Here is a 27,677-nt window from a genome sequence, read left to right as displayed (position 1 = left end):
TAAGTCTAGGACGGGACCTAGAATCCTTATTTCTTCAACATTCCTCAGGTGATGCCAGTGAGATGCCAGGGTGGGAAGCCAGGACTAGCCCCACTCCACTGGCAGGCTTGCCGGGCCTTAAGAGTGCCAGCAAAGCCCAGTCCCTGAAGGATTCTGTCTGAGGCTGGTGTGAGATGCTGCTCATCTGGGCCAGATGAGAGCCCAGGCCTTGTGCTGGAGAGCCCTAGGAATTCTAGGAACACCCTGCCCCCAGTGGTCCTTCTTGGCAGGAGGACAGCAATAGCATATGTGAGTGTATTTGTTTTCCTAGCCCTCTTGTATACTTTGCCCACTACAACTTGTCAGGCAGGCTGAGTCCTCCTCCACCCCTGACAGGTGGGGATGGCATGCCAGCTGAGGAGACCAGGGAGCCCAAGAGGTCTTCTGCTGATGTCTCCATAGAGGTTGATAACCCCCTGCCTGTGAACTCACTGCTTACCTGTGAGGCCTCAGTGCCTTTCAATAGTCCTTGGACTGCTGCCCTTGAAGTCTCCCAGGAGTCAGACCTGAGCCTCAAGGAACAAAGGAAAATAACAATGCATAGGAAGAACCCAGCCACCAGAGAGACATAGAGCTGCTGGGGGAGACAGAAGACAATTTGCGTGTCATCATAATCATCACATCTAAGGGTTAAAGCAGGACAAATGGGACTAAAAATGAGACTTTCTAAAAAAAAATTAGTAGGTAAATTGAAGAAGATGGTTCTCGTTGAGATCTGAAGTAGTGAGTTGAAAGATTAAGTGGAAGAAATATACTGAAGCATAAAAAGATGTAAAAATTTGGAAATCTGGAGGGAAAATACAAAACACTTGAGGAATAGATCCAGGAGGAAAAGGAACAAACACCAGAAATTCCAGAAGAAAAAAAAAAGGAACCTACTGAGGAAATAAAATAACTAAACAAACCAAAATAAGCCATTTCCCTAAACCAAGGAAAGACCAGAGTCTCTAGAAACAATGAAAATGACCTATACTCAGGCATATTCTGATATCACATCTAAGGTAGAAGGAAAAAGAATCTACAAGCTGCCAAATGGAGACAATGCATAACTTAAATAGGAAAAAGAATCAGTCTGATATTTGATCTCTCAAGGCAAACTTCGAAGCTAAAAGATAACATCTATGGACATATGAGACAAAAGAATTGCAACCCTAGATTCCCATGCCCAGCAAAGACAGGCTTCACTTGCCAGCATGAGAGAAAGAGATTTGTGACTGGGTAAGGCAGAGCTTCTAACCATACAAGTAAGACTGAACAGAGACTCTGAGGGTGAGAATGAAACTTGCAATATAGAGAACTAAACCTAAATGTGAGGTAATAAAAGATTGACTGGGATTATCTAACATTAGTGTCAAACAAGGATTGCTGAAATAAGATAGATATTGACCACCAGGAGAAACTAAGAACTATCTGAAAGTATTAAACAATGACAGAAAAACAGGATAGAGGCAGGGTATGAAGTGGGCAGGCACAGGAGAGGAGAAAAGGAGGAAAAGAAAGCATTCTGTAATGTCAGCTGGATGGAGGCCAGAAGTAGACATGTTCTAAAGTTTTATTGTGGTGGTGCAAGAGCCCTGGGAAACACTGACCTGTTGTCTCCGTGTAACAGTACTCTGAGGGTAGGATTCTCACTAGTAGAGGAGAAAGTAAAGAACAGCTTGAAAAGCGTCAGAGATTTTGTCAGGGACCAGCTTCATTGCTCCTGAAATATAGCCAGCGTTCCCTAGACTGTGCCTTGTTTTGACAACTTGGCTCCTGTTTCTAAATTCACCCCACCTCTGGGAACCACCCTGTTCTGACCTTGGTGCTCTACTTTGGACACATTTGCTTTTGGCTCTGAACTCCCAGCAGCCTGGTCTCCAGCCTCCGTGCCCCTCAAGTCACACACTTCACCTCTACATGAGATGGGTGGCACAGCGAGTTTGCTGTGGAGCATCTGGGCCAAGTCCAAAATGGCTCTGGGTCTCCTACTCTTGAAGGAAAGTAAAGAAGTCAATTCTGCTGGTGTTCCATACTGCTCTCTTGAACTAGTTTAAAACCTTAGAGATGCTGGAATCATCCTTTTCACCTTTCTCCTTTCCTCTTCCACTTCCATCCCCACCCAGGATCCAATACTGAAGGTTCCATTTTGAATTCTGGGTTCTCAGGCAACATATGGCCTGCCTTTTATTGTATTGCCTGTAGCATTCGGGGATTTCAGGAAAGCCTTTAAGAGACCTTGGTCTCATCCCCAGCTCAGCTCATGAGAAACAAACAAGAGACTGACTGTGGGCCTCTGAGTATCACTCAGAACACCTGAAAATGATAGTAGGCTGACCCCTGCTTGTCTAATGCTAGAGAGGTCGAATAACTTGCCCCAGGTGAGAGCACCTGTCGGTGGCAGAGCCAGGATTAGAATCTACCATTTCCAGTCCAGACCCTCCCAATCCTCTTGTCCTTGCCAAGTCCCCTTTCAATCTGAGGCAGAATTTACCAACATTCAGGATGCCCTGCTCAATCTCTCTCTGAGATCGGACTCTAATTGGTAGCACTGTGTACCTTGTGTCTGGAATATGAGGCATTCAGATCATAATGGTCATACTTCTACTTTTATGTCAAGAAAGCTCCAGCACATGGAAACACGTTTAATAAATCCAATGTACTTTTAAAGTTGGAATTACCATGTTTTGCCTCTATGAGGATGATTCGATTAAACAGAAATTCTAGATGGAGTCCATTTTTTGGACTCATACAGGAGTCCCGCATGCTAACCCATCAAATAAAGAGAGTAGACAGATTGTAAATGTATCTTCTGAAAATGAATCAAGTCATATTTCTCTTCATTCTGGTTACTCCTGTAAAGAGACAGCAGGTGAATAAAGCCCTTTTTCTATCTTATCTATTTGTGTATTATTAAACAATGAGATCTTGCAATGCCTCTGCCTCCTAGCAACAGTGTACTGGTAATTTTTGGAAGAGTCATGAACTACAGGGTGAATGAAAAAAGCTTCTTGCTCTTATCTAGTGTTGTGGGATATAAACTATAGGCATGAGACAGCAGTTATTTTTTTATTCTTTTAAAGGTCACAAAGGATAAATGATTACAATAACATTTCACCCACTGACTCTAGGTTTTTACTAGTAAATCCTGATATTGATTTCAAAAGCTGCAAATCTTTAATTCAAACATTTCTGATCGGACCATAAATCCTGAAAATCAAATCTTTTTCTGAATGAAGGATCTATGAAAATAGATGATGGATTTCATGGGCTGTCAAAGCAAAAATGTTACATTTCATAGTTTGTCATTGAATATGATATAAAACACCTACAGGTAGGTAATTTATATTGATAAAATTATTATTCTTCAACATTGGAAACTCTTTTCTGGGGAATAAAAATAAAATATAAAAATAGCTTTTGGCACAACTAGAAATTTTGTGCTTTAGAATTAGATAGTGGAAAATAATGTGGATAAATGCCAAAAGCCATTTTCTTTAAGTCAAATACAGTGTGTGCTATTGCAAGGATAGGCCAGGCTGGACTGCGTTTCCCATCAGACACTACTCATCAGACACACTAGATGGGTAGACCCATCTACCATTATTTTTGCTGGAAATACAGGAGGTTTTTGCTGTTGTTGTTGTTGTCAGAGAAGGTCTCTCACACTTTGTTGCCCAGGCTGGAGAGTACAGTGGCACAATCATAGTTCACGGTAATCTCAGACTCTTGGGATCAAGCAACTCTCCTGCCTTGGCCTCGTAAAGTGCTGGGATTACAGGCATGAGCCACTGTAGGAGTTCATATTCTAACTCTCCTTTTTGTTGTTGTTGTTATTGTCCTATTTTATATATCCTTCCCAGAGGTTAAAAAACATTAGATTTATATTTCAGTCAGGTTAAGTATGCCCAAAGTTATTCTTTCCTTTCTGGGTAGTGAGTGTGAGATTAAGAAGCTAGTTAGCTTTGCTGTTTTCTATGGCTATTGCAGTGGGCCATACTCCAGTCAGCTTTCTCATCAATAAATGTGTCACAAAGAGGATGATTAAAGAAATGTGACCAGATCAGGCAATTCTAACACCACAGCTCCCCAGACAACTAAGAGTTGTTTTAATGATTAAATTAAGATAACACATGTAATCTGGCACATAGTAAGTGCTCAACTAATGATAGCAATAATGGTAATGCAAATTATTATTATTATTTTCATTATACCTAATGATTCTAAGGCCCTTGGCATGGAGTATGGTCACTAGTTTAACATGACTTAGAAATTGCTCATGGTTATATATTACCAACTACAAATGGAAAAACGACATTGTTGGAAAGACAGTAAGTCAGATATTCAGGGAATATGCAGGCTTATATTAGGAAGGGAAGATGCAGGCTCAAAGAGCTCCCTTCTCAGATCCTGAAAACTAGAGTTTGGGTTTCATTTACAACAGTACATAATCTCAGCTGCACATTAGAAACCTTGCCACTTCTGCTCAGTAAAATACAAATCACTGACTACCCGTTTTTATTTTAGGCAGTTAGATAGTTAGTACATCGTTAATTTCTGCACATACTCAAGCTCAATATCACTGTCAGTTCGGTTTTATTTCCACCTCCTTTCAGAGATCCCTGGCTGGAGGTAAAGACTTGCTCTCTGAGTGTCTCTGGGTATATTAAGGCAATATGAATCTTTAGGAGCTCCCCTTCTTTGGGGGCAATTTATAACTCAAAACAGCAACAAATTTTCTTTTCAGGGTGGAAATACTATAAAAAATGAAGCAGCTTTGAAATATACATTACTGTAATGAAAGTGACTTGCTCTTTGGAAATTCCTGAGATAAGTCTTTATTGCAACCATTATTTAATGATGAGCATAATAATTAAAGGCTTGTGCTCAAAATAATATCAGTGCCAGGATCTGGATGGTTCTGCGGCATTTCAGATTACAGAGTATGGCCACTGGTGGATGCCTCGGCTCAAGACTCTCTCTACCTTTCTTTTGACAATGTGAGGCCAAGGCCAAGGCCAAGTCCGAGGCCAGCATGTGCTTAGACTGGTGTTCCCTAGCACATTGTTAGAGAAGCCACCAGCTGATGGGCTTCCTAAAAGGTGTGGTCAAAACTGGCTGGGTAAAGTTAGTACTCTACCATTTGAGGCACAATGCCCACAAGGGTAGAAAGTCTCAGAAATTGTACAGTAAACACCTGTTTAACTTTATGTAATATAGCTTTTTAAAATTTTTATTTTAGTACCAAAACACTTTTTGTGGGCATGTGGCACATCTATTAATATTCTGTGGAGCAGTGTTCTATGAGATACCAGTTTGGAAAATATTAGCTAGATCTGTGCTTTTCATTCCTAGCTCTATTATGGAATCACCTGGGGGCTCCAAAAGTATATCAATTCTGGCCCACTGCCCAACTTATTTTAAATTGGTCTGGGGTGACATCCAGGTATTGGTATTATTTTCAAAGGCTCCCTTCCCTAGGCAAGTCTAATGTCCAGCCAGAGCTGAGAGCCACTGATGGAAGCCTCTCACTTATGCATCCCAATTATCCCCTTTCTAGTGCATACAGTCATAGTGAGTAAAAAAAAAAAAAAAAAAGAAAAGCTCTCCAAAGCTCTGATGTGTCTGAGAAAGAAGCTTTTCCTGGGGTCAGATCTGGATCTACTCACTGATCTTGGAGTTTTAGCTGATATGTGGATTTGCCTGTTCATGGACTTACTTCCTATCACACTTCCTTCTCCTTGGTGGTTGTCATTTTCAGCAGGAAGGGACAGGCTGCCTGCTCCACCCAGAAAACCTACACCTGCCAATATACCAACTTTACGTAAATGACTAGTAGCGCTTCCTCACAAAAAATGATGAGAACCTCTGCTGTAGGTAAACATTCCAAGACTTTATCTACAATTTATGAAAGCCTTTCTCCCATTGATCTGGCAGGTCCTGGAAGCCCCAGAAATGTCCATATCATTAGTGCAGTTTCCCTGGGAAATGGGAGCTGGGGAAGAAGCCTGGGAGGTGGAGCCTCAGAAAGCTGTGTCTAATGTAGATTTCTAGCTTTAAATTTGTTCCTTGTGTCTGAGATTTTCTAGAGTTTTACTGGAAGAGAAAACCCATTTCTTCTCTTCTTTAAATAAGAAACAAAAATTTACTGATTAAGCAAGACCAGAGAGAAAAACGAGATGACTTTGTAGACTCATTTTATAATATTCTAAACAAATGAGATTCATCTTATTTAAGAGTACAGGAGAAACAGGCACTTAATATTTATTGAGCATCTACGATGTGCTAGGATAAATATAGGTTTTTTCATATTTCCATCTTATTTAATCCTGACACAACCCCTTGAGGTGGTTCTTCTGTTCTCACTTTTGTGACTGTGGAAAGGGAGGCCCACAGGGGTTAAGGTGTTGCCCACAGTGGGATGTGAGACAGAGCTGGGACTTGAACCCACATCTAGTGACGGTGACGGTCAAATCAGAGCCAGATGAGGCAGTTTCCCACCTTTGCAGCACTAACCATAAGAAACAGAACGTGAAAAACTGCAACCTGAGATCAGTTACCTGTTGAGAGCTCAGGTTTTCCATCCAGCCTGCATCATGACTCTCAGTGTATTTCATATCATCTCCAAAATAGTATCTGAATTTTATAAGCATTTTCTCTTCAATGTTCTACTCTGGGCTTTGGAACAGAAGAAGGGTTAATGCTGTGGTGAAATGTGGCCTGTCCTGCTCCCTGAGTTCTTCCTTCACTACTCAAAAAATACGTAGGTGTCAGGGTAGACTCCTATAATGGTAACAACATGAGCACTGGATTAGACCTGGATTTAAATCTTACACTGTGATCTACTAATTCTGTGACCTTCAGTGACTTATTTTACCTCTTTAGGCTTCAGTCTTTTCATTCATAAAATGAGGTAATAATAACATTTGTCTCATAGAAAGTTGTGAATAAACAAGATTACAACTCAGGTCTCCTGAATTTACTTTCCATTATTAGCATATACCCAAACATGTAAAAGATCTAAATGTTTCACAGCTTTCCAAGGCTTATCATCTGTGAAGCTCAGGTGGATTTGGAAGTTTGGGTTTATGTATCAATTCATTAGTTCAGTCATCAATGTATTGCTTTAGTCATTCAACAAATGTTTTATTGAGTGCCTACTATGCGTCAGGCGTTTTGTCAGTCACCAGAGATAATAGCAATTTTCAAGTAGCTTAGAGTCTAACTAAGACAAATCTGAATGTATCATTATTTATACCCATTAGAGGTTCATAGGAATGATATTCACCCACTAATTTGTTAATGCGAGTCTGCCGAATTAACATGCATGCAATAGTATGCAATCTAAGTTAATATGTTTGCCCATTGTTGATTATCATAACTGTGAGTTATGGTTAATTTCCAATCTGACTAGCTCTCTGGAAAAGCAAAAAGCACCTTCCCTCCATTTTGCTGCTCTGAACTGGGAAAGAGCAGATGCCTAGGTGAACGGCAGTGAAGAATGTATATTCAGTGAACTCTTATAAATCAAACTGTTTGCCCTGAATTAGGCTCAAGTCCGCAGCTAATGACAACTAATGTATGGATTCCTGGCATTGAAGCATTTGCAGTTTAACTGTTTGTTGTCATTGAAAGTGAATGTCTTTCCAACGTATAGTCGGAAGTGCTGAGAGGGCAGATCCTCAGCTAGGACTGAATGTCAATAATTTAATCATTTATTTTTTCTTGTCTGTTTTACAGCATGTTCTTTTCAGAGCATTCCCTAGTTGTTTTGATTCACATATACGTTCCATTAATATTGATTTTCTGTGTTATAGTAACAACAAAAGAGTAAAACCAGAAAGAGGAAAACCTTGTCTTTCCCTTTGAATAGCCCAGGTCCACATGAAGGAGAAATTAGAGTAGACAGCTGGCACCGTGGCCTGTTATTCAAGGCCCAGGCAACCCTGACTAGTTCCTTGGTTCTCCTTTGCTTTTCTCTGAGGAAGAAAAATCAGCTTGAAGAGTCAAGCAGAATGACAAACTTTTTAAGGGCAAGATAATTCACAGGATCAGATTGTGACTTGCTTTGCATTTAGAATACCCACTCTACATGGCATGTTAGTCCTGGCAGAGAGAAGCTTGCTTCCACACCAAAAGCCCTAATTCACTTTCCACAGAGGCCCTTCCTATCCCTCAGCAGCACTTCCCTTTATCAGGCAGATAAGACTGGGCGGGAGGCAACATCTATCTTGTATGCATCCTATGACACTGCAGACGAAAACTACCTGTCCTGGTATGGTGCCACTTTTTTACATTTGATTTTTATGGATGAAAACCTTGCTTCATCTGATACTTATAAAATACCACATTTGCCACTGAGAGGCTTCTGTGTCCAAACATCTGCCCCGCCCCCCATGTCTCATCTTGATCTTCACAGCTGAGGCCCATCTGGATCATCCTCCTTTCCAGCTGACAGCGAGAGAGCCAATGAAATTCCCTTTCCTGTTGCTGGGTGACTGCGAATATTTTGAAAACAAGTCCCTTAAAGGCAGCAGCTTCAAGGCCTGCCATTGGCTGGCTGGGCATACTGTGCAGTGCTGACACATGAAGGCTGGCAGAGGAGTGACAGTTGGGAATAGCTACGCAAATATATTACTGGCCTGATGGTCCACTGGAGGGAAAGACTATTTCAAGGCTGAGTGACAACTATAACATACCCTGTTAGAAGAAAAATAAATCTCCCTAAGTCTACATTCAGGCATCTGAAGAACATTGCAGAAAATACTGCAGACAAAAAAGAAAGAAAGAAAGAAAGAAAGAAACAACAACAACAACAACTCAAGGTTGTCCTATCCTCAAATCTCCTGCTTTTTATGGTCTAATGAGCAGTTCCTCCTGTTCAAGAAATATATGGGTATTTCCACATACTTTGATAGAATTTGTGTTCATACATTTTAAAGCCCAACTTTGTTTATTTGGAAAATAATTTTCAACAAAGTCATGGAGGATTTTCTTTGCCTCCTTGTCTCCAGCGTCCCTTCCTTCACCTTCCTCCCCTGACCTTCAAGTCCAAAAATCCAGCAGGCACAGGATGTGGTCAGTGTCAGGGGCAGCATTGGCTGCATTTTATCTCACTCTGTCCACTTAAAATATTTGCATCCTGGTGGGAGGATAAGCACAGTCCTGTCTAAACAGCTTTGGGATTCATCTTTGCAGCTGGAGAGAGCTGTTTGGATACAAGTAACTGCTTTTGTTAACACCGGGTTAACTGTTCACACACAAATCTGCCAACGAGCCTCTAGGAAGGAATGTCCTTCTACTAATTGAATTCTAATGAGGCCAGGAAGTAGATTAGGAGTTGAGCTATTTTACTATGAGTTTCAAATATCAGATCTAGGGATGTTTGGCCTGTCTGATCTCCTTAATTCTCCATCAGGTCCCAATAAATTTATGAAGAAATGACTAGAAGAAATCTGTGGGTTATTGGTTGATCCAGTTGCAGGGACTTTTCTATATATCAGAGACTACAGTGTTCAAACACAAGAGAAAGAGGCTGACCTGAGAAGACCTGATGCTAGTCATTAGTGAGGAGTTCCTGCGCCAATTTAATTGGCATGTCCCTGAAAGTTATATTTATTTGCCTTATAATATTTGGGTAAGTTTGAGAGCCAAATCAGGGTGAGCATCAGTGGGGTCACCCCTGATTTCTATTTAGTTGTGGAAATAGAAATGCTTTAAGGACATAGTAGAACATTCTTCTCAATGATGCGATATAGCCAACATCACTTGTGGAACCACTTCAGCAGACAGAGCGATCACTCGTGGGTGTCATCCAGTTTCTAGACATTATGAAGAGGCTCTTGTGAGCGTCTCACCTGTATCCCAGGAAATGCCTGCCTGCCATAAAAGAGGGCATGGGGTCATGCAAAAGTTACCTGCATGTACTGTGAAGGACAGCTATGATACTCTCCACCAGGTACCTCTTTCCTTTCTAGAACTGGCCCTCCTTCTGCTGCGACCCCATATTTCCACCTAGATTTGATTTTTCCAACTGACACACTTTTCTAAGCACACACTCCTCATCACAGTTGACTGGTCCAGGGATGGACATGTGAACCAAGTAGGCCAATCAGAAAATGCCCCTGATATTTTCCAAACTGGAACTTGGGAATGTGTAGTTCCCTTCTAGAAGGAGTTGCTGAAAGATGAGAAACCTAGGCTCTGCCAGAGGCCACTTTTACCCCTTTGTAGAGCAAGCCAGTCTGCAGTGAGCACCCAAGAGCTCCATGTGCAATGTGAGGCTTCTCATATTTGGCCCAAGGGGCCACCTGGGTGCTTAGTAGAGGCAGCCAGCCCCAGCAATGGCCAAGTGGCTCTGAGGGTAGCAGATGGTTTTGCAGGAGCCCATTGTGTGGGGCAGGTTTTCCTTTTGGTGTGCACTGTACTCTCATTTGTTAACACTTCCTGGGAAGACTCTGGGCTTTTGCATACTATGTAGAGGAAGGAGATTTTACATCTGAGACCCTGGGCCCTTTTCAACCCTGACTTCCCACAGATGAATTTACCACACAACAAGAGAAAGAGTTCCTATGGGGAGAGAAGCTTGCTTGCACCCCAGGGCAGACAGGGCCACTGCTAACACTAGAATAGTGGACCTGTGGTCTTTCAGGGTTATCAAAATAACCGGCTTTTGCCCTCACACACAACTCCTTAGAGAACCGGAGGAAAGCTGTTTTCAAGAAGACCACTGATGGTTTAAAAGATATTTCAGGCAGAAGCATACATTTCTTCATGGTTTTAAAGGGAAAGAAGTTCCCTTTAAATTCACATTGGAGCAATGTCATCACAGAAAACCTCTCATGCTCCTCTCGTTTGTTTCCGAATTCTAAATCTTTTCTGCTGGTGGTCAGGGGAAGAGTAAAAAGTGGTTTTCCTCAAAAGCCAGCTTCAGTGGTTTACAGAGTTGTTTGACACACTTAAGCCCAAGTGTTGAGGACGGCCACCTGTTCCCGCAGAAATCACAAAGCCTGGTTTTCATAAAACTCATCTCCATCTCCAGGAAGGCCAGAGGTGAATTATAGTATATGTTAGGAAAATGAACCTAGTAGCAAGAGGAATGGGATCACTCAGCACGGGAATTGTTTGAAATTTGCCCTTTGGAGAAAATAAGTGCTGTCAGCGCCCACAAACATATTCCTTGAAGTTGATATTCCAGAATGTTGAAGGCTAAGGAATCATACCTGCTCAAGCAATGGGGCTGGATTACTTTTCAAAGTATGTAACCTTAAAACAAACAAATGAACACACAAACAAGCCAAAACATTCTTAGCAAGATCTGTTGAAACCTGAATTCATCTATCGAGAAAGTAAATCAAGATTATTCAAGGGCTCACAATCAGATGATAAGGAGAGGGTCAAGCCAAGGCCAGAAGAATCTCAAACAAAAAGCATTCCACGTCATTTCAAAAAGGATCTTACAAATTCAGCATGCCCACCCATATCTCAATTTCTTAATGTGTGCAATGTAGTTACCTGGGCGTTTCTCTTTGTACCTCAGTTTTATCATCTGTAAAATAAGAAAAATAATAGTAGGGTTTTTGTGAAGACTAAATGAATTAATACAGGTAAGGCACCAAAAACAAGCCTGGCAGCTGGTAAAATGTTCAGTAAATGTTTATTTTCCAGATGACTGTCACATGGAGTAGACTGAGCATACACTGGGGCCCAAGAAAAGGGCCTCAGCAGCATGAACCAAGGTCTCCAAACTGGCAGCGTAACATCTTTCTTAGCTGCCTGATCCTTAAATGGAATAGAGCCACTGATGCCTCCTTCAGAGGCTTGCTCTTAACATTCAGTGAAATAAGAGCTAGGAAAGCACTTGGAATGAGCAAAAATGCTGTGCTTATCATAGGATTTCTCTTAGTGAACAGTAATATTTGAAAATGTATAATGATTGGTATCATGTTATCCTACAGAAAGCCCAGGAAATGTATTTTAAAGTCCGTCCACCTGTAGATGCTTAATGACAGAACAGTATTAAACCTCTTATCCCTGGATAGGTTGAACACAGCCTCACTGTAAGTTCTTACCAGTGCTTCTCAGACTTTCGCCTTTCACGGGTGTGGATTTAATTATAGGGATTGTAAAGAAGTACCTGTGGATGCTGCTCTGGGAAGGCTTTCAGAGCCAGCGTGAGGCCAGATGCTGGGGCCCCCAGCCTGGGGGGATGAGGTGAAATCTGTTTTGAACTTAGATCCCTTCTACCATGTGGTCTTATAGAAACGATTCTAGAGTTTTCTGTTACAGTGGGACTGTAACAGACTTTCAATTTTTATTAAAATTCTGACTTGTTCACAGCCTAATTCCTTTTAGTCTCAACGAAATGCTTTAGTCCCTGGATGGAAACATCATCCTGAATTACAGGACAGTCTTAGAATATTCTCTGTGACTATTCTTGCTTATAATGCTGAGTTTAATTCCTTGGTTGTATATAGATATGGGTATCAAATCCAAAGACAGAAAAATCCTGCACAGATGTTGTGTATTGACTGTAGATGTTCTGATATTTGGCTAAGGTGGTGTCTTTGTGAATGTTATGAACTGCTTCTAGGGAAACAAAAAGCACCTCAACAAAGCTACCATTTCACCAACATGCAGCATTCCAGGGAAAGGGAAGAGAAGGAGTGCTTGATGGCTGTATCAGCTCTGGCAAGGAAATGAATGCATTGAAGGGATAGAGTGCAGGCACACAGACAGCGAGGCTCAAGTCTCCTGGCTGCATGCATGCTGCAATTACACACCACAATAAAAACAATTAATGTAGCATCTGACCTGCTGACCTCCAGATGCCTACTGCACCACCTCATCAACAGTCACCAGACCTCCACGGTGCCTCCTTGGCCACCAACTGGCTGCCTCACTGGGATACAGCAAGCACAAGGGCCTTACCCAGGCTTTGTTCTTAAGGCTAAACCAAAGGAGAAAGTCCCCCAGTCCCTCCACCTTGTGCCTGGGCAAATGAATAAGCTGTCCATGTCACTAACATATTCCAGGTCATGCATACACACAAACATTATTATATCTTGAAATTACTTTTAAATTACTGTCTTTGGGGTTTTAACCATTTTCCTAGAAATGTGGCACAGCAAATCCTTACGTGGAGCAAGGATGGCACCCAGTGGCCAAAGTGCTTCATCTCAGACCGTGTTTTCTCAGGGCTTTTCCATTTGCTTCTCTCTTTGGAGACAATGAATTGCCATGAGATCCTTTTGTAAAGCCAGAGTTGAAACTCCAAATCATATGACTATCCCATTAAGTTGAAGCACGTGCACACACACACACACACACACACACACACACACACAAATTGAAACAGTATCAGGAGCTAATTCAGAATAGCTAAAAATTTTGAAAAATCTTTAAAATTTTACCTTGAGAGTTTTATGTTAAAATCATCATATTTCAGATGTGCAGATTACCATCCCTGATGTTCCCAATATCAAGTATCACTATAGGAAATATCATAAAAAATGCAAGCCCAGTCTCACATTCTTCACTTCATATCTTCCCCCAAATAGTCTCTAGTTCATACGTGCTCATGCCTTAAACATAAGACTTTATCACCTGACAAGTGCTTTATCATGAAACTGATGTTTGCAATCTCGTATCCTTGTTATCTTTCGTACAAGGTACTTGGCAGGCCTGGAGAGCACAAGATAATAGAGTGGGACTGCTCTTTTTCCTCTGAGCTTTCCAGATGTCAAGAGATTTCGATACAGCTAGATAGCCAATCAGACTGTAAGGAAGACAGGCGAGATGTCAGAATAATGAATCATATACTCTCTTGCTAAGAATGATGCAATGTCTCCATAATGTTTCTGTTTCCAATTTCCTTAGGTTTCCAAGCAATCTAAACCTCCAGGGCAAAATGTCGCATGGATAGCACAACCACAATGCAAAAAGAAGTTTCTAATAAAACAACATTACATATTAATTGCCCAAAGAGTACCATAAACAGTCTTACTAAAAGTCAATATGTTAAGTTCAGTCAACAATTCTGTCTGCCTTTCTCAGACGTCATTACCATTCATGCTTATTTGACCCCCAACATGTCAAAATGCCACCAAGATTCCAAGAATAATAGCTGAATCAAAATAAATGACTTACGAATGAAACTCCATGACATTGCTTCCGTTTTCCTACTCCACCACTTGAAGAACAGCATTGTCTTCAAGATCACACAAAACATTGCAGAAGAAAAACCAAAGCAGAGGGGTTCCATTTTTCTTTCTGGTTCTTTGATCCTTAGTTGCCTTCTATGTAAAATGGAGATATGCTAACCCTGCCCTCACCAAGACTTTGTGAGCCTCAAGTGAGATGATGGACACGTACATGTTTTTGTACACTGCTATTTCTTATTATTTAAGACATTTTTATTATTTAAACATTTATAGGTAGCATTAGTGTATAGTTTTGAGACTGATGAGATTGAGTCTCTTGTTTTACCCAAGTAATCACATATCTTCCTCATGAGTATTATTATATTACCTTGCAAATATAATATAGTCATGAGGGGCTTTGGAAATTACTTATATGTAATTAAATCAAACTGAGCTATCTTGAACAGAGCTTGAATTCAAAAATTTGAGTATTCAAAAATCATAAAAACCCCTAAACGTTTTGTCAATATTTAAGTTGTTTTATGTTTTATTTTCCTCTTTTCTCCTAGAGATGAATTTTATAGGTTCATAAAATTATAGCATTTTTTAGCTAGAAATGGTTTTGTTTTGCAGATGAGGAAACCTGAAGCCTAGAAATGGAAATCAACCAAAAGGTCTGGTGGCTGCGTTGTCTTTTTATACATTTGCTTGCTCTTGTCTTACTGTGTCCATGGTCTTACAAAGACTGTTAAAAGGGCAGGTCTGGCTACTGAGACTGCAGAAAACCCTTTGGCCAGACATTGTCTCCTAACTTCCTATTTCACAGGGTGTCTTGAAACCAAAAGAGTTATGATTCACAAACACTTAAAAGATTTTGGATGAATTATTTCCAACTGAGAAAAAATAGGAAGAACAGCCAAACCAGAGCATGATTTCAAAAACACAAAAGACAGAATATAGAACTATATAAAATAGTAAATACAAATACAAATAATGAAGTATTAGGTGTTTTGAAGGTCAAAAAAAATAGGTTTAAAAAATTTAGTCAGCAGGGTAGTGGTAGCAGGATACATGAATGAAGAAACTTATTTAATAGTTAAGAGACTGCTAAATCAACTAAGAGTTAAAGGCAAGGGGCTTTTGTCTCCAGCAGGGAAGAGAGACACTATCACTACAGCACACTCCAAAGAGGATAGGGCCAATACCTATCCTAAACAAAGGAAAGGAATTCCTTTATTTTCATATAGTTTAGGGTACAACAGGAACATAAAAACAAGGGGTTTCAAACAGCATAAAGCAAGGGTTGGGACGAAATTGTCAGAAATTTCCATTGTCATAGGAAATGGAATGTCATCCCTGTTCAAAATCCCACCCAAGCATTATAATTTCTTTTGCCATAAAAATGGCAAACATTTCAAGGAATTTAGTCACAAGGTAGAAATTTCTCCAGCACCCAGGTGCAAGGCATGGCTTTAAGTGACATAGGGTTACCCAATGAGTAAGTCTAGGATTCTCTCCTAAAAATGCATCTGCTTTAATCATTTGAGTAGACAGGTGCACCAAGATTTATATTGCAAGGTAGAAAGTGATGAATATGGCAGGAAGAAGGGCAAATGAGAAGGTCACTTTTGACTGAAGGACAGCATGAATGACTTCATGGAGAAGGGGGCAGTTGAGAAGGGTCAGATCGATTGTTAGGGCTTTATATATACAGATAGGAAGAAGGATGGGTGCAAACATATAAGAGGACGGGGAATGGGCAGAAAACACCAAGTAGAACTATTTGATTAAGGATGGCTCAGTGTGAGCATGGGAATCAGGCTGGAAAAGTGAGCTGAAAGTTAGTTTGGAATACTTTTAATGTCCAATTAAATAATTCAAATTGAAAGAATTTAGAGGCTTCTAGAAGATACTAAACTTTGAGAGCTGGAACCTACGCCAACAGAAGCGTTCATCTGTTCATCTGTTAGCTCTGCACAGGATGGATCTGGGATAGGGTCAACAGCAGGAGGCGGGAGCCCAGCTAGGAGAGCAGTGTACAATAATGGCCTGCCTGAGGGAGAATGAGGATCTGAACTGGTGAAGGCTGTGAGGATGGACAGGAGCAGGAGATGTTTGGAAAGCAGAATGGACAGGACTGCATTTGGGGGCGGGCGGTGATGAGGACCCCATGATGACTGTACAATGATAGCCAAAGTGTGCAACTGGAGATTGAGGGCTACAGAAGCCCAACAGCCAGGAGGTTGTAGCTCTGTGCATACTGAGTGAACAGCAGAGGGAAGGCCACCCATTGTGATGGCTAACTCAAGTCCCTCTCACTGAGGTGAGGGGCTATGTGTTCTTCATTTCCTGACTCCACAGCTAGAGTTATCAATGGATCTAATTAGAGGAAAACCAAAAAGAAGATAAAGTGATACAGTCCCAGATGCCCCAGCATTCTGGAAGGTTCTGATAACTTTAACCTCTCCAGTTCCCTTCACAGTTCAGGAGTCAGGGATCTCACTGGGCCACACTGTTGCTCTCCATTGCACCTTCAGGACTTGTCGCCGCTTTGTTCCTAGCACTCTGAAACAAAAATGAACCCTCCTTTATTTCACTGCCTCAGGTTCAGACTTCCTGCGCTTTCCCATGTGACACTTAGGGAATGCAGTGAACTCTGCTGTGCTAACATGAGGGAGGGAGAAGATAGGAGAAAACCCTCCAGGCCCACTCTTCCTCCCAGGGAAAGGAGATGCTCACAGTGACCTTGTGGGGACAGTGTCCTTGCTTTGTTTTCAAATAGAAGTGACAAACAGTGGCTGCTGAAGTTGATGTGAGGGGAGGTCAGGGTCACCACAGGATGTATTTTGGTCAGGCGGGTCCCTGAAGGGCCCTCAATCCCTAGCCGCTTAGCTCAGCAGGAGGAAAGACCAGCCTGGGCTTGCAGACCTGATTCCTCTCATGCTCAGCACCCACTCCTCCCGCCCTCCGCCACTGTCTTCAATACTCAAGAGTGACAAAGTACAACCATCCTTTTTCTGATGTGGCATTTGATTAAGACACAATTCATAAAGAGAGCTGGACATTTGAACGCAAAGCACTCCGCATATTTATGGATGCATCCTGATCAGTGCAAGCCATCCGGCTCTGCCGCTGCTTGTGAGCAGGAGATGCCCTTTAGGGTGCTGATGCAGCTGTTTTCTCTGCAGTCAATTTCCTGGTGAAGGTTCAATAACTTTCCCTGACGATAAAAAACAAAACAAAACAAAACAAAGCAAAAACTTGGATATTAAACTTGGCATAAATACTATTTAAAGTCAAAACAGCTTCCTAAATTCCAAAGGCGGGCACAGAAGAGGAGACAGCATAGGCTAGGTACCGAAATTCCTTTTATATGGCTTCGAAGTAATCTTTTAAACAACCTTAGAAATGAGCCGAGATGCACTGGAAAGCCACTGTTGGCATTTCAGAAGGTAGCATTTCAGGAAGGCCATGAGAACTGAGACTGCAGAGAAACAAGACAAAGCTCCTGCCCTCTTTCTGGTACCCAGAAGTCCTGCTTTATCCCTGGCTGTGGAGGAGCCTCTATGGGTCATTCGCCCTGACGGGGAGGAGCTGGAGGTGCCCCTACGGATGGGGTGGGTAGTAAGCTCCCCGGCCTCTGCCATCCCGCAGCTGTCCATGGGACTCAGGTCTACCCCTCTTCCTCTTCGGCATTCTCTGTGTCACCTGAGTTTGGGTAAATGCCATGGTGTTACCCTCTGTCTGCATAGTGCACTCTGCCTCTGCAAGGGGCCGCTGCAAGGATTGGGCTCTTCCAGGGCTTAGAAATTGATTGCACAGGGCGATGGCTAGCGTGTGTAGTGCCTTTGTGCCAACTGGAGAAAGGAACACCACCTGGCAGATCAACCACTAAAAGGCACCCCATGCACTTGGCCAGCCAAGGGGAGGGGGGCAGCCCTGCACCTGCCTGCTGTGCAAGGGGCCCTAGTGCAGGGCACATGGCAGACACATCTCCTGGCATAGCTGTAAAGGCAGTCTTGAGGGCTGAAGCTTCTTATTATACACATTAGACTATTTCATGGATTAAAGTGTCTTCTCAAATCTAATTTATTTTTTAAGCCTAGTAAATCACATCCTATTGCTCAGTCTGCAAAGGAGGCCATAAGATCCTATTTTTGATGCACTCATTCTTATTTCAGGATATAAATGCCACAAGGAATACCTATTCTTGGCATTTTATTTTATTTTATTTTATTTACCAGGATATTAATTTGTGGCCTAGGCATTAACATTGAAAACTTGAAATACATATGAGGTAGTCCAAACCCAAACCCCAACCTGAGTTATTGGTGCTTAATTACTGAGGCAGTTATAGTGCTGTAAATGAGTTCATCTCTGATTGCAGCCGTAACCCATGCAGTTCTCAATTGAAGGAAAGGATGATACAAGGTGGCAATATAACACCACAACGTCCATGAGTTGATTTTAATTGGTAAACTAGCAATATATAGTGATAATTGTTTGGTCTGTCCACCGCATTGGAATCTAAGGAAAGTCCATAAAATTACGGGAGCATATAATTGGGGTACTAAACTCATTTTCTTATGTTATCACAGCTGGCATCTTTAGGTTATTGAAAGCCTTTAAACCAGCCATCTTCAAGGAGATGTAATTGTCAATATGGTCTTTATACATTATTCCTGTTAGCACAGAGCTGCAGAGATATAAACATTCACTAAAATCTGCATAAATTTTCTGCATATAACTTTCTTATTTCAAGTTCATGGAAGATCAGTAAATGTTAATGAGGATTAAAAACCATTTTTTAGGCCGGGCGCGGTGGCTCAAGCCTGTAATCCCAGCACTTTGGGAGGCCGAGACGGGTGGATCACGAGGTCAGGAGATCGAGACCATCCTGGCTAACACGGTGAAACCCCGTCTCTACTAAAAAAAATACAAAAAACTAGCCGGGCGAGGTGGCGGGCGCCTGTAGTCCCAGCTACTCGGGAGGCTGAGGCAGGAGAATGGCGTGAACCCGGGAGGCGGAGCTTGCAGTGAGCTGAGATCCGGCCACTGCACTCCAGCCTGGGCGACAGAGCGAGACTCCGTCTCAAAAAAACAAACAAACAAAAAAAAAAAAAAAAAAAAAAAAAAACCATTTTTTAGATCCTGGTTTCCTCATTAGATGCACAGGACAATCAACCCATAAAGGATAATTTATTGAATCAGACTTTCAAAATTGTTAATTCATTAGTTCCAGGAAGTTCTGTGATCTTTTTGTGTATAGGTGAACCTACAAGAAAGACTGTTTCTTGAAGTATAAATGATATATCAGAATCAGGAAAAATAAACCCAAATTCTGACATTCTTGGATGAGTAATTATATGTTGTTTTATCTAATTTATTCTTGCTGGACAGTCCAAGGACACTTCTAGAAAGGTTTTCACACTCTAATCCCATTCTCTCAGCCATCACTACTACACACTCCTCAAGGAAATTTTTCCCAACAGAAGTAATAGGGTTATCAGAATAAAACAGAACAACAATGCTCCCCCTAACAAGGCATTCTAGAATAGGGGGAGAAAATCCCAAAACATAAAGGGGTGTGAAATAGGAAGACCAGATATGAGGAAGGCTAAGATGGCATCAGCCTAGCATTAATGATTATTAAAGATTCACTACAGGTTTGTCTTATGTGAAATCAATCTTCCTGTAGACCCCACAATCTCTGAGTACAAATGGTACCAAACTAAGAGTAATTAATCGTGTATATATCACATTCTCCAATAGTACAGAGTCTCCATCTCTCCTACTTATATTTGGGAGTACTCAGGGTATACCTTACCTGTCCTTAAAATGTGACCACTGAGCCTGCATTGATTCCATCGATGCCATCAGCTTCTGCTGGTCACACAGGTAGGAAGGGGCCCTGCCACGGGTCCGTAGTGATGCTTCCTTCATTAGGCTGCTGCCTTCTGTTGTGTGCTGTTGGCATGCTGACCCTCATTCTATCAGGAGCATTTAATGCACTGAAACTATACCAAAGTCCATGCCTTCTGTGTTTACTCACATTCTCAGCTAAGAACATGGATCCATGGGAGGCTGAGGTGAGGGATAAATCCAAGGTAAAAACTTCATGCTGAACTTGGAATCATCTAGACACTGAGGTCTGTGGCCTTAACTTTCATGAGGAAGAGTTCTTGACTCAGAAGGCCTGTTAGTCTCTCATATAAATAACTACAACTCACTTGTCTCCCAGACATTTCTGCATCCCAGATGTGGTGCAGCTTGGGTTCCAACTGAAGTCTGTCATACGTATGTGTGTAAAATTTGACCTCCAGATTTTTGTCAGCACTGGATGAATCAGTTTCTTCCCAAACTCTGGCTTAAGCTCTGAATCACTGATCACTAGTCTGGTTGGGTATAGTCCAATACATTGGGACTCAGCCATCCTTTAACTCAGTGGTCCTCATCCTATTTGGCACCAGGGACCAGTTTCATGGAAGACAATTTTTCCATGGACCTGGGAGGAGTGGGGGTGTGGGGATGGTTTTGGAATAAAACTGTTCTACCTCATATCATCAGGCATTAGATTCTCATAAGGAGCACATAACGTAGATCCCTCACATGCGCAGTTCACAATAGAGTTTGCGCTCCTATGAGAATCTAATGCCACTGATGATCTGACAGGAGGTGGAGCTCAGGTGGTAATGCTTGCACACCTGCTGCTCACCTCCTTCTGTGTGGCCTAGTACCAGTCCATGGCCTGGGTTGAGGACCCCTGCTTTAACTCATGAAATCTCATGGATAACTCTGATTCCAGACTTCAAATCATTGCACATTTAAAAAAATTTTTTTACAATCATCTTTGTTTAAAAAGTACTGAAGACAGGAAGAATGACAATATACTTGAACGTAAACATGGTTTGTCATATATATTGGTCAAAACAAAGCACATATTTACTGTTATTTAGCTACAATGTTAGAAAACTGCCATTGCATGTATTCCAGCCTGGAATCTCAGTAAACGCTTTTCACTGTCTACGTGCAGGATTATTTTAAGCCCACTACATTTTAATGTTATTGCTGCAGTTATAACAGACATCAACTACCAATTAGAATAATGTTTTATTTACTGTATATATCAAGAAAACTCCCATTTTAAAATGGTTAAAATGATCTATTATATCTCAATTACATTGTAATAGGATACTAGCTAATATCTTTCATGATAAAATCTAGAGTAAATCAGTTAAATTATCAATCTTGATAATTTTAAGATGAAATAACCCTTTTTTCTCAAATTTAAATACTTCATATTTAGTATATTTGTGAGCTAACAATAGAAATGCATACCAAATTCCAGGGCAATGTTTTCTTTAAGCAAAATATTAAGCCTGAATGTTGGTGCCTTTAGAAAGTAAACAGCTAGGCTGGGCGCAGTGGCTCACACCTGTAATCCCAGCACTTTGGGAGGCAGATCACAAGGTCAGGAATTCGAGACCAACCTGACCAACATGGTGAAACCCCGTCTCTACTAAAAATACAAAAATTAGCAGGGCATGGTGATGTGTGCCTGTAATTCCTGCTACTTGGGAGGCTGCAGCAGGAGAATCAGTTGAACCCAGGAGGCAGAGGTTGCAGTGAGCCGAGGTTGTGCCACTGTACTCCAGACTGGGTGACAGAGAGCCAGACTCTGTCTCAAAAGAAAAAAAAAGTAAACGACTATGGATTTTCGCCTGCTATATCTCTGGGCAGCTCTTGCAGTCATATTTGGTCATATGAGTCAAAGCTCATATTATCATCTTTGCTGTCTTTCTTCTTGCCTACCACTTCCCTCTTTTAGCAATGATGATAATTATAATAACAGCAAAAATATAATATAAACATTATATGAGCATTTTAGCAGGAATTGGATATTTTCATAAACAGGATTTCTGAATAATTGAACTTTATTGGCTAAAATAAAAAAGGTTTAAATATTTTTGATGGAAATATTTATAAAATTTATATACATTAAGTAAAATTTATATGAAATATATAAAATAATTATATATTATCACCATTTTAAAATTAATGACTAATTGCTTTGAGTACTAGAACCATTGGTACTCTTTGGATTTATTTATTCATTCACTTATCCATCCATTCATTCATCCATTCAACAAGTATTTATTGAGTGTTACTATATCCCAAGGACCATAAAAGGAAGGAGAGATACAGCAGTGAATAAAACATACAATTAGTGCTGTCCTGATGGAGCTTGAGTTCAAGCTGGTATGCAGGATGGTTTCCTCTGCAACAAATGGGCCCTGACTGCTGTGGTTTTAGTTGTTCTGTCTCCTCCCTCTGCTGTCAGCTGTCACCTTATCTCTCCCTTTTTATCTGTGTTACAATTGTAGGTCTTTCCCCAAAGCATCTCTTTAAGTCAATAATAGACCCTATCCCCTTGGATGGAGCCCAAGTAGTTCCTATGCTCACAGTATATGTGCTGCTTCTGGCCCTTGCAAGGAGTTCTTTTATCCCTACGCTCAGTGTTTGGAACAAACATCTTCCTTTGCTCCCTTTCATCATTCATGTGCTCAGTTCTAATGATCTGATTCAATTCTTAGGCCCAATGGTCTCTGCGCCATATATATGCAAATGGGACTCTTAGAAAAGTAGCCATCACCAAGTGATATTACATTCTAATATTGCAATACAAAACATGATCTTTCTCATGACTGTGGTAGCTTTTCCTGATAATTTTCTGAACCGCCACCTATATGTAAAAAGACAGGCACCAAAACTTTCAAAAGGAAAGGAAATCAATTTCCCTTTACTCCAGTGTTTTGCTCATTGTTAAACTGCCTGGTAGGAGTGCAGGGACACAAGCAAGAATTCTGAATTGTACTTAAGGAAATGGTAGTAACTAAGGTGATAAGGAATATCTAACACTCATTCATAGACTCATCAGATGTTGGAGTTGAAAGGGGATCACCCTGTGCGGTAGGGAAGCACGGTGGTTAAGAACTCCAGTTCTGGGGCCAGATTGCTACACCTCTTACAATTGTTTGACCGTGGCCTGGCATCTCCGTGCTTCCATTTATTCATCTGTAAAACAGTTTGCTTTTCACAGGATTGTGAGGATTAAACGAATTAATGCAGGTAAAATGCCTGGTAGTGCGTCTGGCACACAGTGTTAGCTATTATTATCTCAATCTGGTCATATATTTTTACAGATGGAAATACAGCCCTAAGTTTTTAACTGAACAGCAAATTAGAGGTAAAACCGATGCCAAAACCAAGTGTCCTGACTCTCACCATATTACAGATTTTTTCCCCTGATACTGTGCTTTCTTAATAATTGGGAAGAAATACTGAATCATGTAAATGATTACAAAATGACTACTCAGTTATATATAAGTCCCTCTTCCCCTCTAAAACAGAAATATACAAATACACCTTTGCCCAGTGCTAGTCCTCCAGCTCCCAATGAGCAGGATTAATTCTCTAGAGGCAAATGACAGAGCTCAGGAAGCCAAGAGAAGTTTAACTGTAAGCACCAATAAGGAAACCATCTTCTTCCTTACCTTAAACTTGTCAACTTCAGCTTTTGAACATGTTGCATGATATGATAGCACCTGATTCAGAAGAAAAAAATAATTTTAATAACTATACATGACTGCATTTTCTGAAATTCTCCTGGCTTAAAAATAAGCTTTGCTCATGTATATCACCTTGATTTAAAGGTGGATTTTAACATATGGCAAGATACAACCTGTCTAGTAATATTCTCTGACATAATTCACATATTAAAGAATATTTTATACCAGAATTTTTCTATAGATAGTTATATTATGAAAAGGACAATGGCCAGGTGCAGTGCTTCATGCCTGTAATCCCAGCACTTTGGGAGGGCGAGATGGGCAGATCACTTGAGTCCAGGAGTTTGAGACCAGCCTGGGAAACATGGCGAAAGCTTATCTCTACAAAAAATCCAAAAACTAGCTGGGCATGGTGGTGTGTGCCCATAGTCCCAGCTATTCATGGAGGCTGAGATGGGAGGATCACCTGGGCCCAGGAGGTCGAGGCTGCAGCGAGCTGAGATCATGCCACCGCACTCCAGCCTGGGCGATAGAGTAAGACCCTATCAAAAAAAAAAAAACAAAAAACAAAAAACAAGACTTGATGTGGCTCAAAACTATAGTTCCCAAAGGATGTGAATACTTGTCCTGTGAAATGCTCTAAAAGCAAATGAAAAGCTAGAGCACGTGTGTGTGATCTGTAGCAACCAGGTTGATGACTCAACTTCCATTTCCTCACCTATTCTCATTTGCCTGCTTTTATTATATTAGGAAAGATTATATTGATATATATATCTGTGACCCCTTTTGTAAGAGGATTGTGCTTCCTTGCCCTGTTTACATCCGCATTGGCATGTGACTTCTTTTGGCCAATGGGATGTGGGGAAAGTAACAAATGCCACTTTTGAGTGTGTCTTCAACAGCAATCACATGGTTCTGCCACCTCCTTTTTCCCTCCGCCATGAGAAGGGCATGGCCTGAGAGGGGCTGATCCTTCAGTCTGAGCCCCCAAATAAAGAAGACATATTGAGCAGAACTGCAGCCAACCTGCAGCTGATGACATATCATGTGAGTGAGAATCAACTTTTGCAATTTATCTACATCAGAACTCACTGATACAGAGGCTTAAAAGTAAAAACCCTAATTCACAGGCTCCCTGCAGCTGGGGTGGTCCTACAGGGTGGCCTTTATGCCACTGTGTTGGTCAATGAATTATAAGTGGGAGTGCTGGCACTGCTTCTTTCTTTTTTCTTCCTTTGTGGAATACAGCTGTAAAGCCTGGAGGTGCAGCAAAATCTGGTGTGTATGAACTGACAAGCATGGCAGTGAATGCCAGCTTGCTGTGAACAGAACAGAAAGGAAAAGAGAAAGGAGCCTGACCCTAGGCTCCCCTGCCCCAGACGTCTTGTTGTGTGAGTCAAATAAATGCACATTGGTGGTATTTCATAAGGCATATTTACAGACATATGGACACTCATACATAAATAGCATATGTATGTTATATGTTTTATGCTGCCAGACACATTTTTTGTTGTTGTTTTGTTTTTGAGACAGGTCTCACTCTATTGCACACGCTAGAACGCAGTAGTGTGATCACAGCTCATTGAAGCCTTGACCTCCTGGGCTCCAGTGATTCTCTCACCTCAGCATCCCAAGTAGCTGTGACCACAGGCATATACCACTATGCTCAACTAATTTTTGTATTGTTTTGTAGAGACAGGGGTCTCATCATGTTTTCCAGGCTGGTCTGAAACTCCTGGGTTCAAGCGATCCTCTCGCCTCAGCCTCCCAAAGTGCTGGCATTACAGGCATGAGCCTTCGCGTCCAGCCTACATTCTTAATCTATACAAATCTCATACAAATAAGTCTGGGAAATGCTAACGCCTTCTTCATCTACCAACCTTAGAGAATCACAGTGCACATTTGGCTGCAAAAAGTAAAGTAACATGCTTTATTTCATTAAACTTAGTATTTCCCAAATCTAATTAGCCACAGAACTCCCTTTTAGGTAACATCAAACTGGTAACATTCAACCTAATAACCTATTGACCAAGAACTTTGAGAAGCACTGACCTATGGCACATACCATTTGTGTGATACAAGCAAAGCCACAATAGAAGCAGTGTCTCAGGGTGGTTAGAACACAGCCTTCAGAGTCAGGCTGTCACGCCTCCACTTCCAAGCCCTGGGAGCTTGGGCAAATGGTTTAATCTCTTTGGGTCTCATATATAAGGTGGTATAGCATAATACTACACAGGCATCTACTGCTTAACGTAGAGGCTCCTCCTGAAAACACTAACAGGGAACCTACTTTTAATTATTTTTAATTGGAAAAAAATTACAGTGCGTTATAAGATCTGCAGCAACTTCTTAAAACTCAATAAAGCACAGTAAAATTCATAGGTATATATAAAACAAAAAATACTGTTATGTTATAGTTACTTAAAATGTTACTTTCTGTGGGAGGCTGAGGCGGGTGGATCACCTGAGGTCAGGAGTTCAAGACCAACCTGGCCAACATGGTGAAACCCCATTTCTACAAAAATACAAAAATTAGCTGGGCGTGATGATGGATGCCTGCAAACCCAGCTACTCGGGAGGCTGAGGTGGGAGAATCACCTGAACCCGGGAGGCGGAGGTTGCAGTGAGCTGAGATTGTGCCATTGCACTCCAGTCTGGGTGACAGAGTGAGACTCTTGTCTCAATAAATAAATAAATAAATAGTATTACTTTTTGATCATAACTAATATAGTTATTAACAAAAAGTTTCTTTCTGTTAAGTAATACTTTCTCTTCCATTGTAAACATTTTTCTTACTGACTTTACTTGTTTTTCCATAGTTTTCTCAATCCTTTTTCACTTTTGGGAGGGGACTCAGAAAAATGTTGTACTGAGAGATAAATATGTTCTATGAGGTGTGGTTATTAAAAATAAAGATATATTCTACTGGGAAATTTTAACCATGGAAATATTCTATGGAGTGGTCCTGTACTTTACAGAGTTCTTAGGAAGATTAAATGCAATACTACATGTTGAATACCTGGCACACAAATAGCCAACTTATATGTATTGTATTAATATTCAATTAAAATTCTACCAAATAAATACTTGGCTGGATATTATGTTATATCATTATCTTATAATATCAATAGATATTTCAGTGCACAGATGAATTGACTTTTCTCTTTTGTTTCAGTTTTACTGTGGTAAAATTTAATTTGGCTGCCATTTTATTAGAATTTCTTACTGTTTTCAAGTCTATTTCTGCAGATTCACTGTTCAAACTTTACCTTTAAAAAATATCCCACAAAAACTCAAGCTGCAATTCAAAATCTCTGCCACCAGGTGGTGCTTAGTCAGGTTTGTTTAAATCAACTCTTCCCACTTCATTAAAAAAAAAAAAAAAGCTATTTCCTCCACTAAATTGAAACTATTTGAATCAGTGAAGCAGACAATTATTACAGATTAAGACTTTTGGCTCATTTAAAATTACAATAGTTTGTTTTGTTTGTTATTGAGTTGTAGGAGTTCTTTGTATATTTTGGATTCAAGTCCTCTGTCAGACATATGTTTCATAAATATTACCTCCAGTCTATGGCTTGTCTATTAATTTTCTTTTAATGTGTATTTTAATAAATAGAAGTTTTAAATTTTGATAAAGTGTAATTTGTCAATTATTTAAATTGCTATCGTTTCACATATTATCTCTTTCTTTTTTTTCCAACAGTCTCACTCTATCACCCAGGCTGGAGTACAGTGGCGCGATTTTGGCTCACTGCAGCCTTGACCTCCCTGGCTCAAGTGATCCTCCTACCTCAGACTCCCAAGTAGCTGGTATTACAGGCACACACCACCATGCCCAACTAATTTTATTTTTTATAGAAACAGGGTTTCACTATGTGGCCCAGGCTGGTCTTGAACTCCTGGATTTAAACAATTATCCCTCCCAAAGTGTTGTGATTACAGGCAT

At 40.9% G+C, this 27,677-nt stretch overlaps 2 protein-coding genes across 2 annotated transcripts in view; both read right to left on the bottom strand.

The window, feature by feature from the left end:
- PDE11A (phosphodiesterase 11A) overlaps positions 1-27,677 on the bottom strand; it is a 467,408-nt gene that overhangs the window by 122,703 nt on the left and 317,028 nt on the right. Inside the window, exon 10 of the mRNA XM_050750610.1 lies at positions 23,714-23,764. Within this exon, the coding sequence (XP_050606567.1) occupies positions 23,714-23,764 (51 nt within the window). The remainder of the gene's footprint in view (positions 1-23,713; positions 23,765-27,677) is intronic.
- The window catches only part of NFE2L2 (NFE2 like bZIP transcription factor 2), a 598,880-nt gene that overhangs the window by 516,734 nt on the left and 54,469 nt on the right, over positions 1-27,677 (bottom strand). The gene's annotated exons all lie outside the window — the stretch shown is intronic.

Source organism: Macaca thibetana, chromosome 12 (assembly GCF_024542745.1).
Source record: "Macaca thibetana thibetana isolate TM-01 chromosome 12, ASM2454274v1, whole genome shotgun sequence".
NCBI classification, from domain to species: Eukaryota; Metazoa; Chordata; class Mammalia; order Primates; family Cercopithecidae; genus Macaca; species Macaca thibetana.
This window is presented reverse-complemented; position numbering and strand designations above follow the sequence as displayed.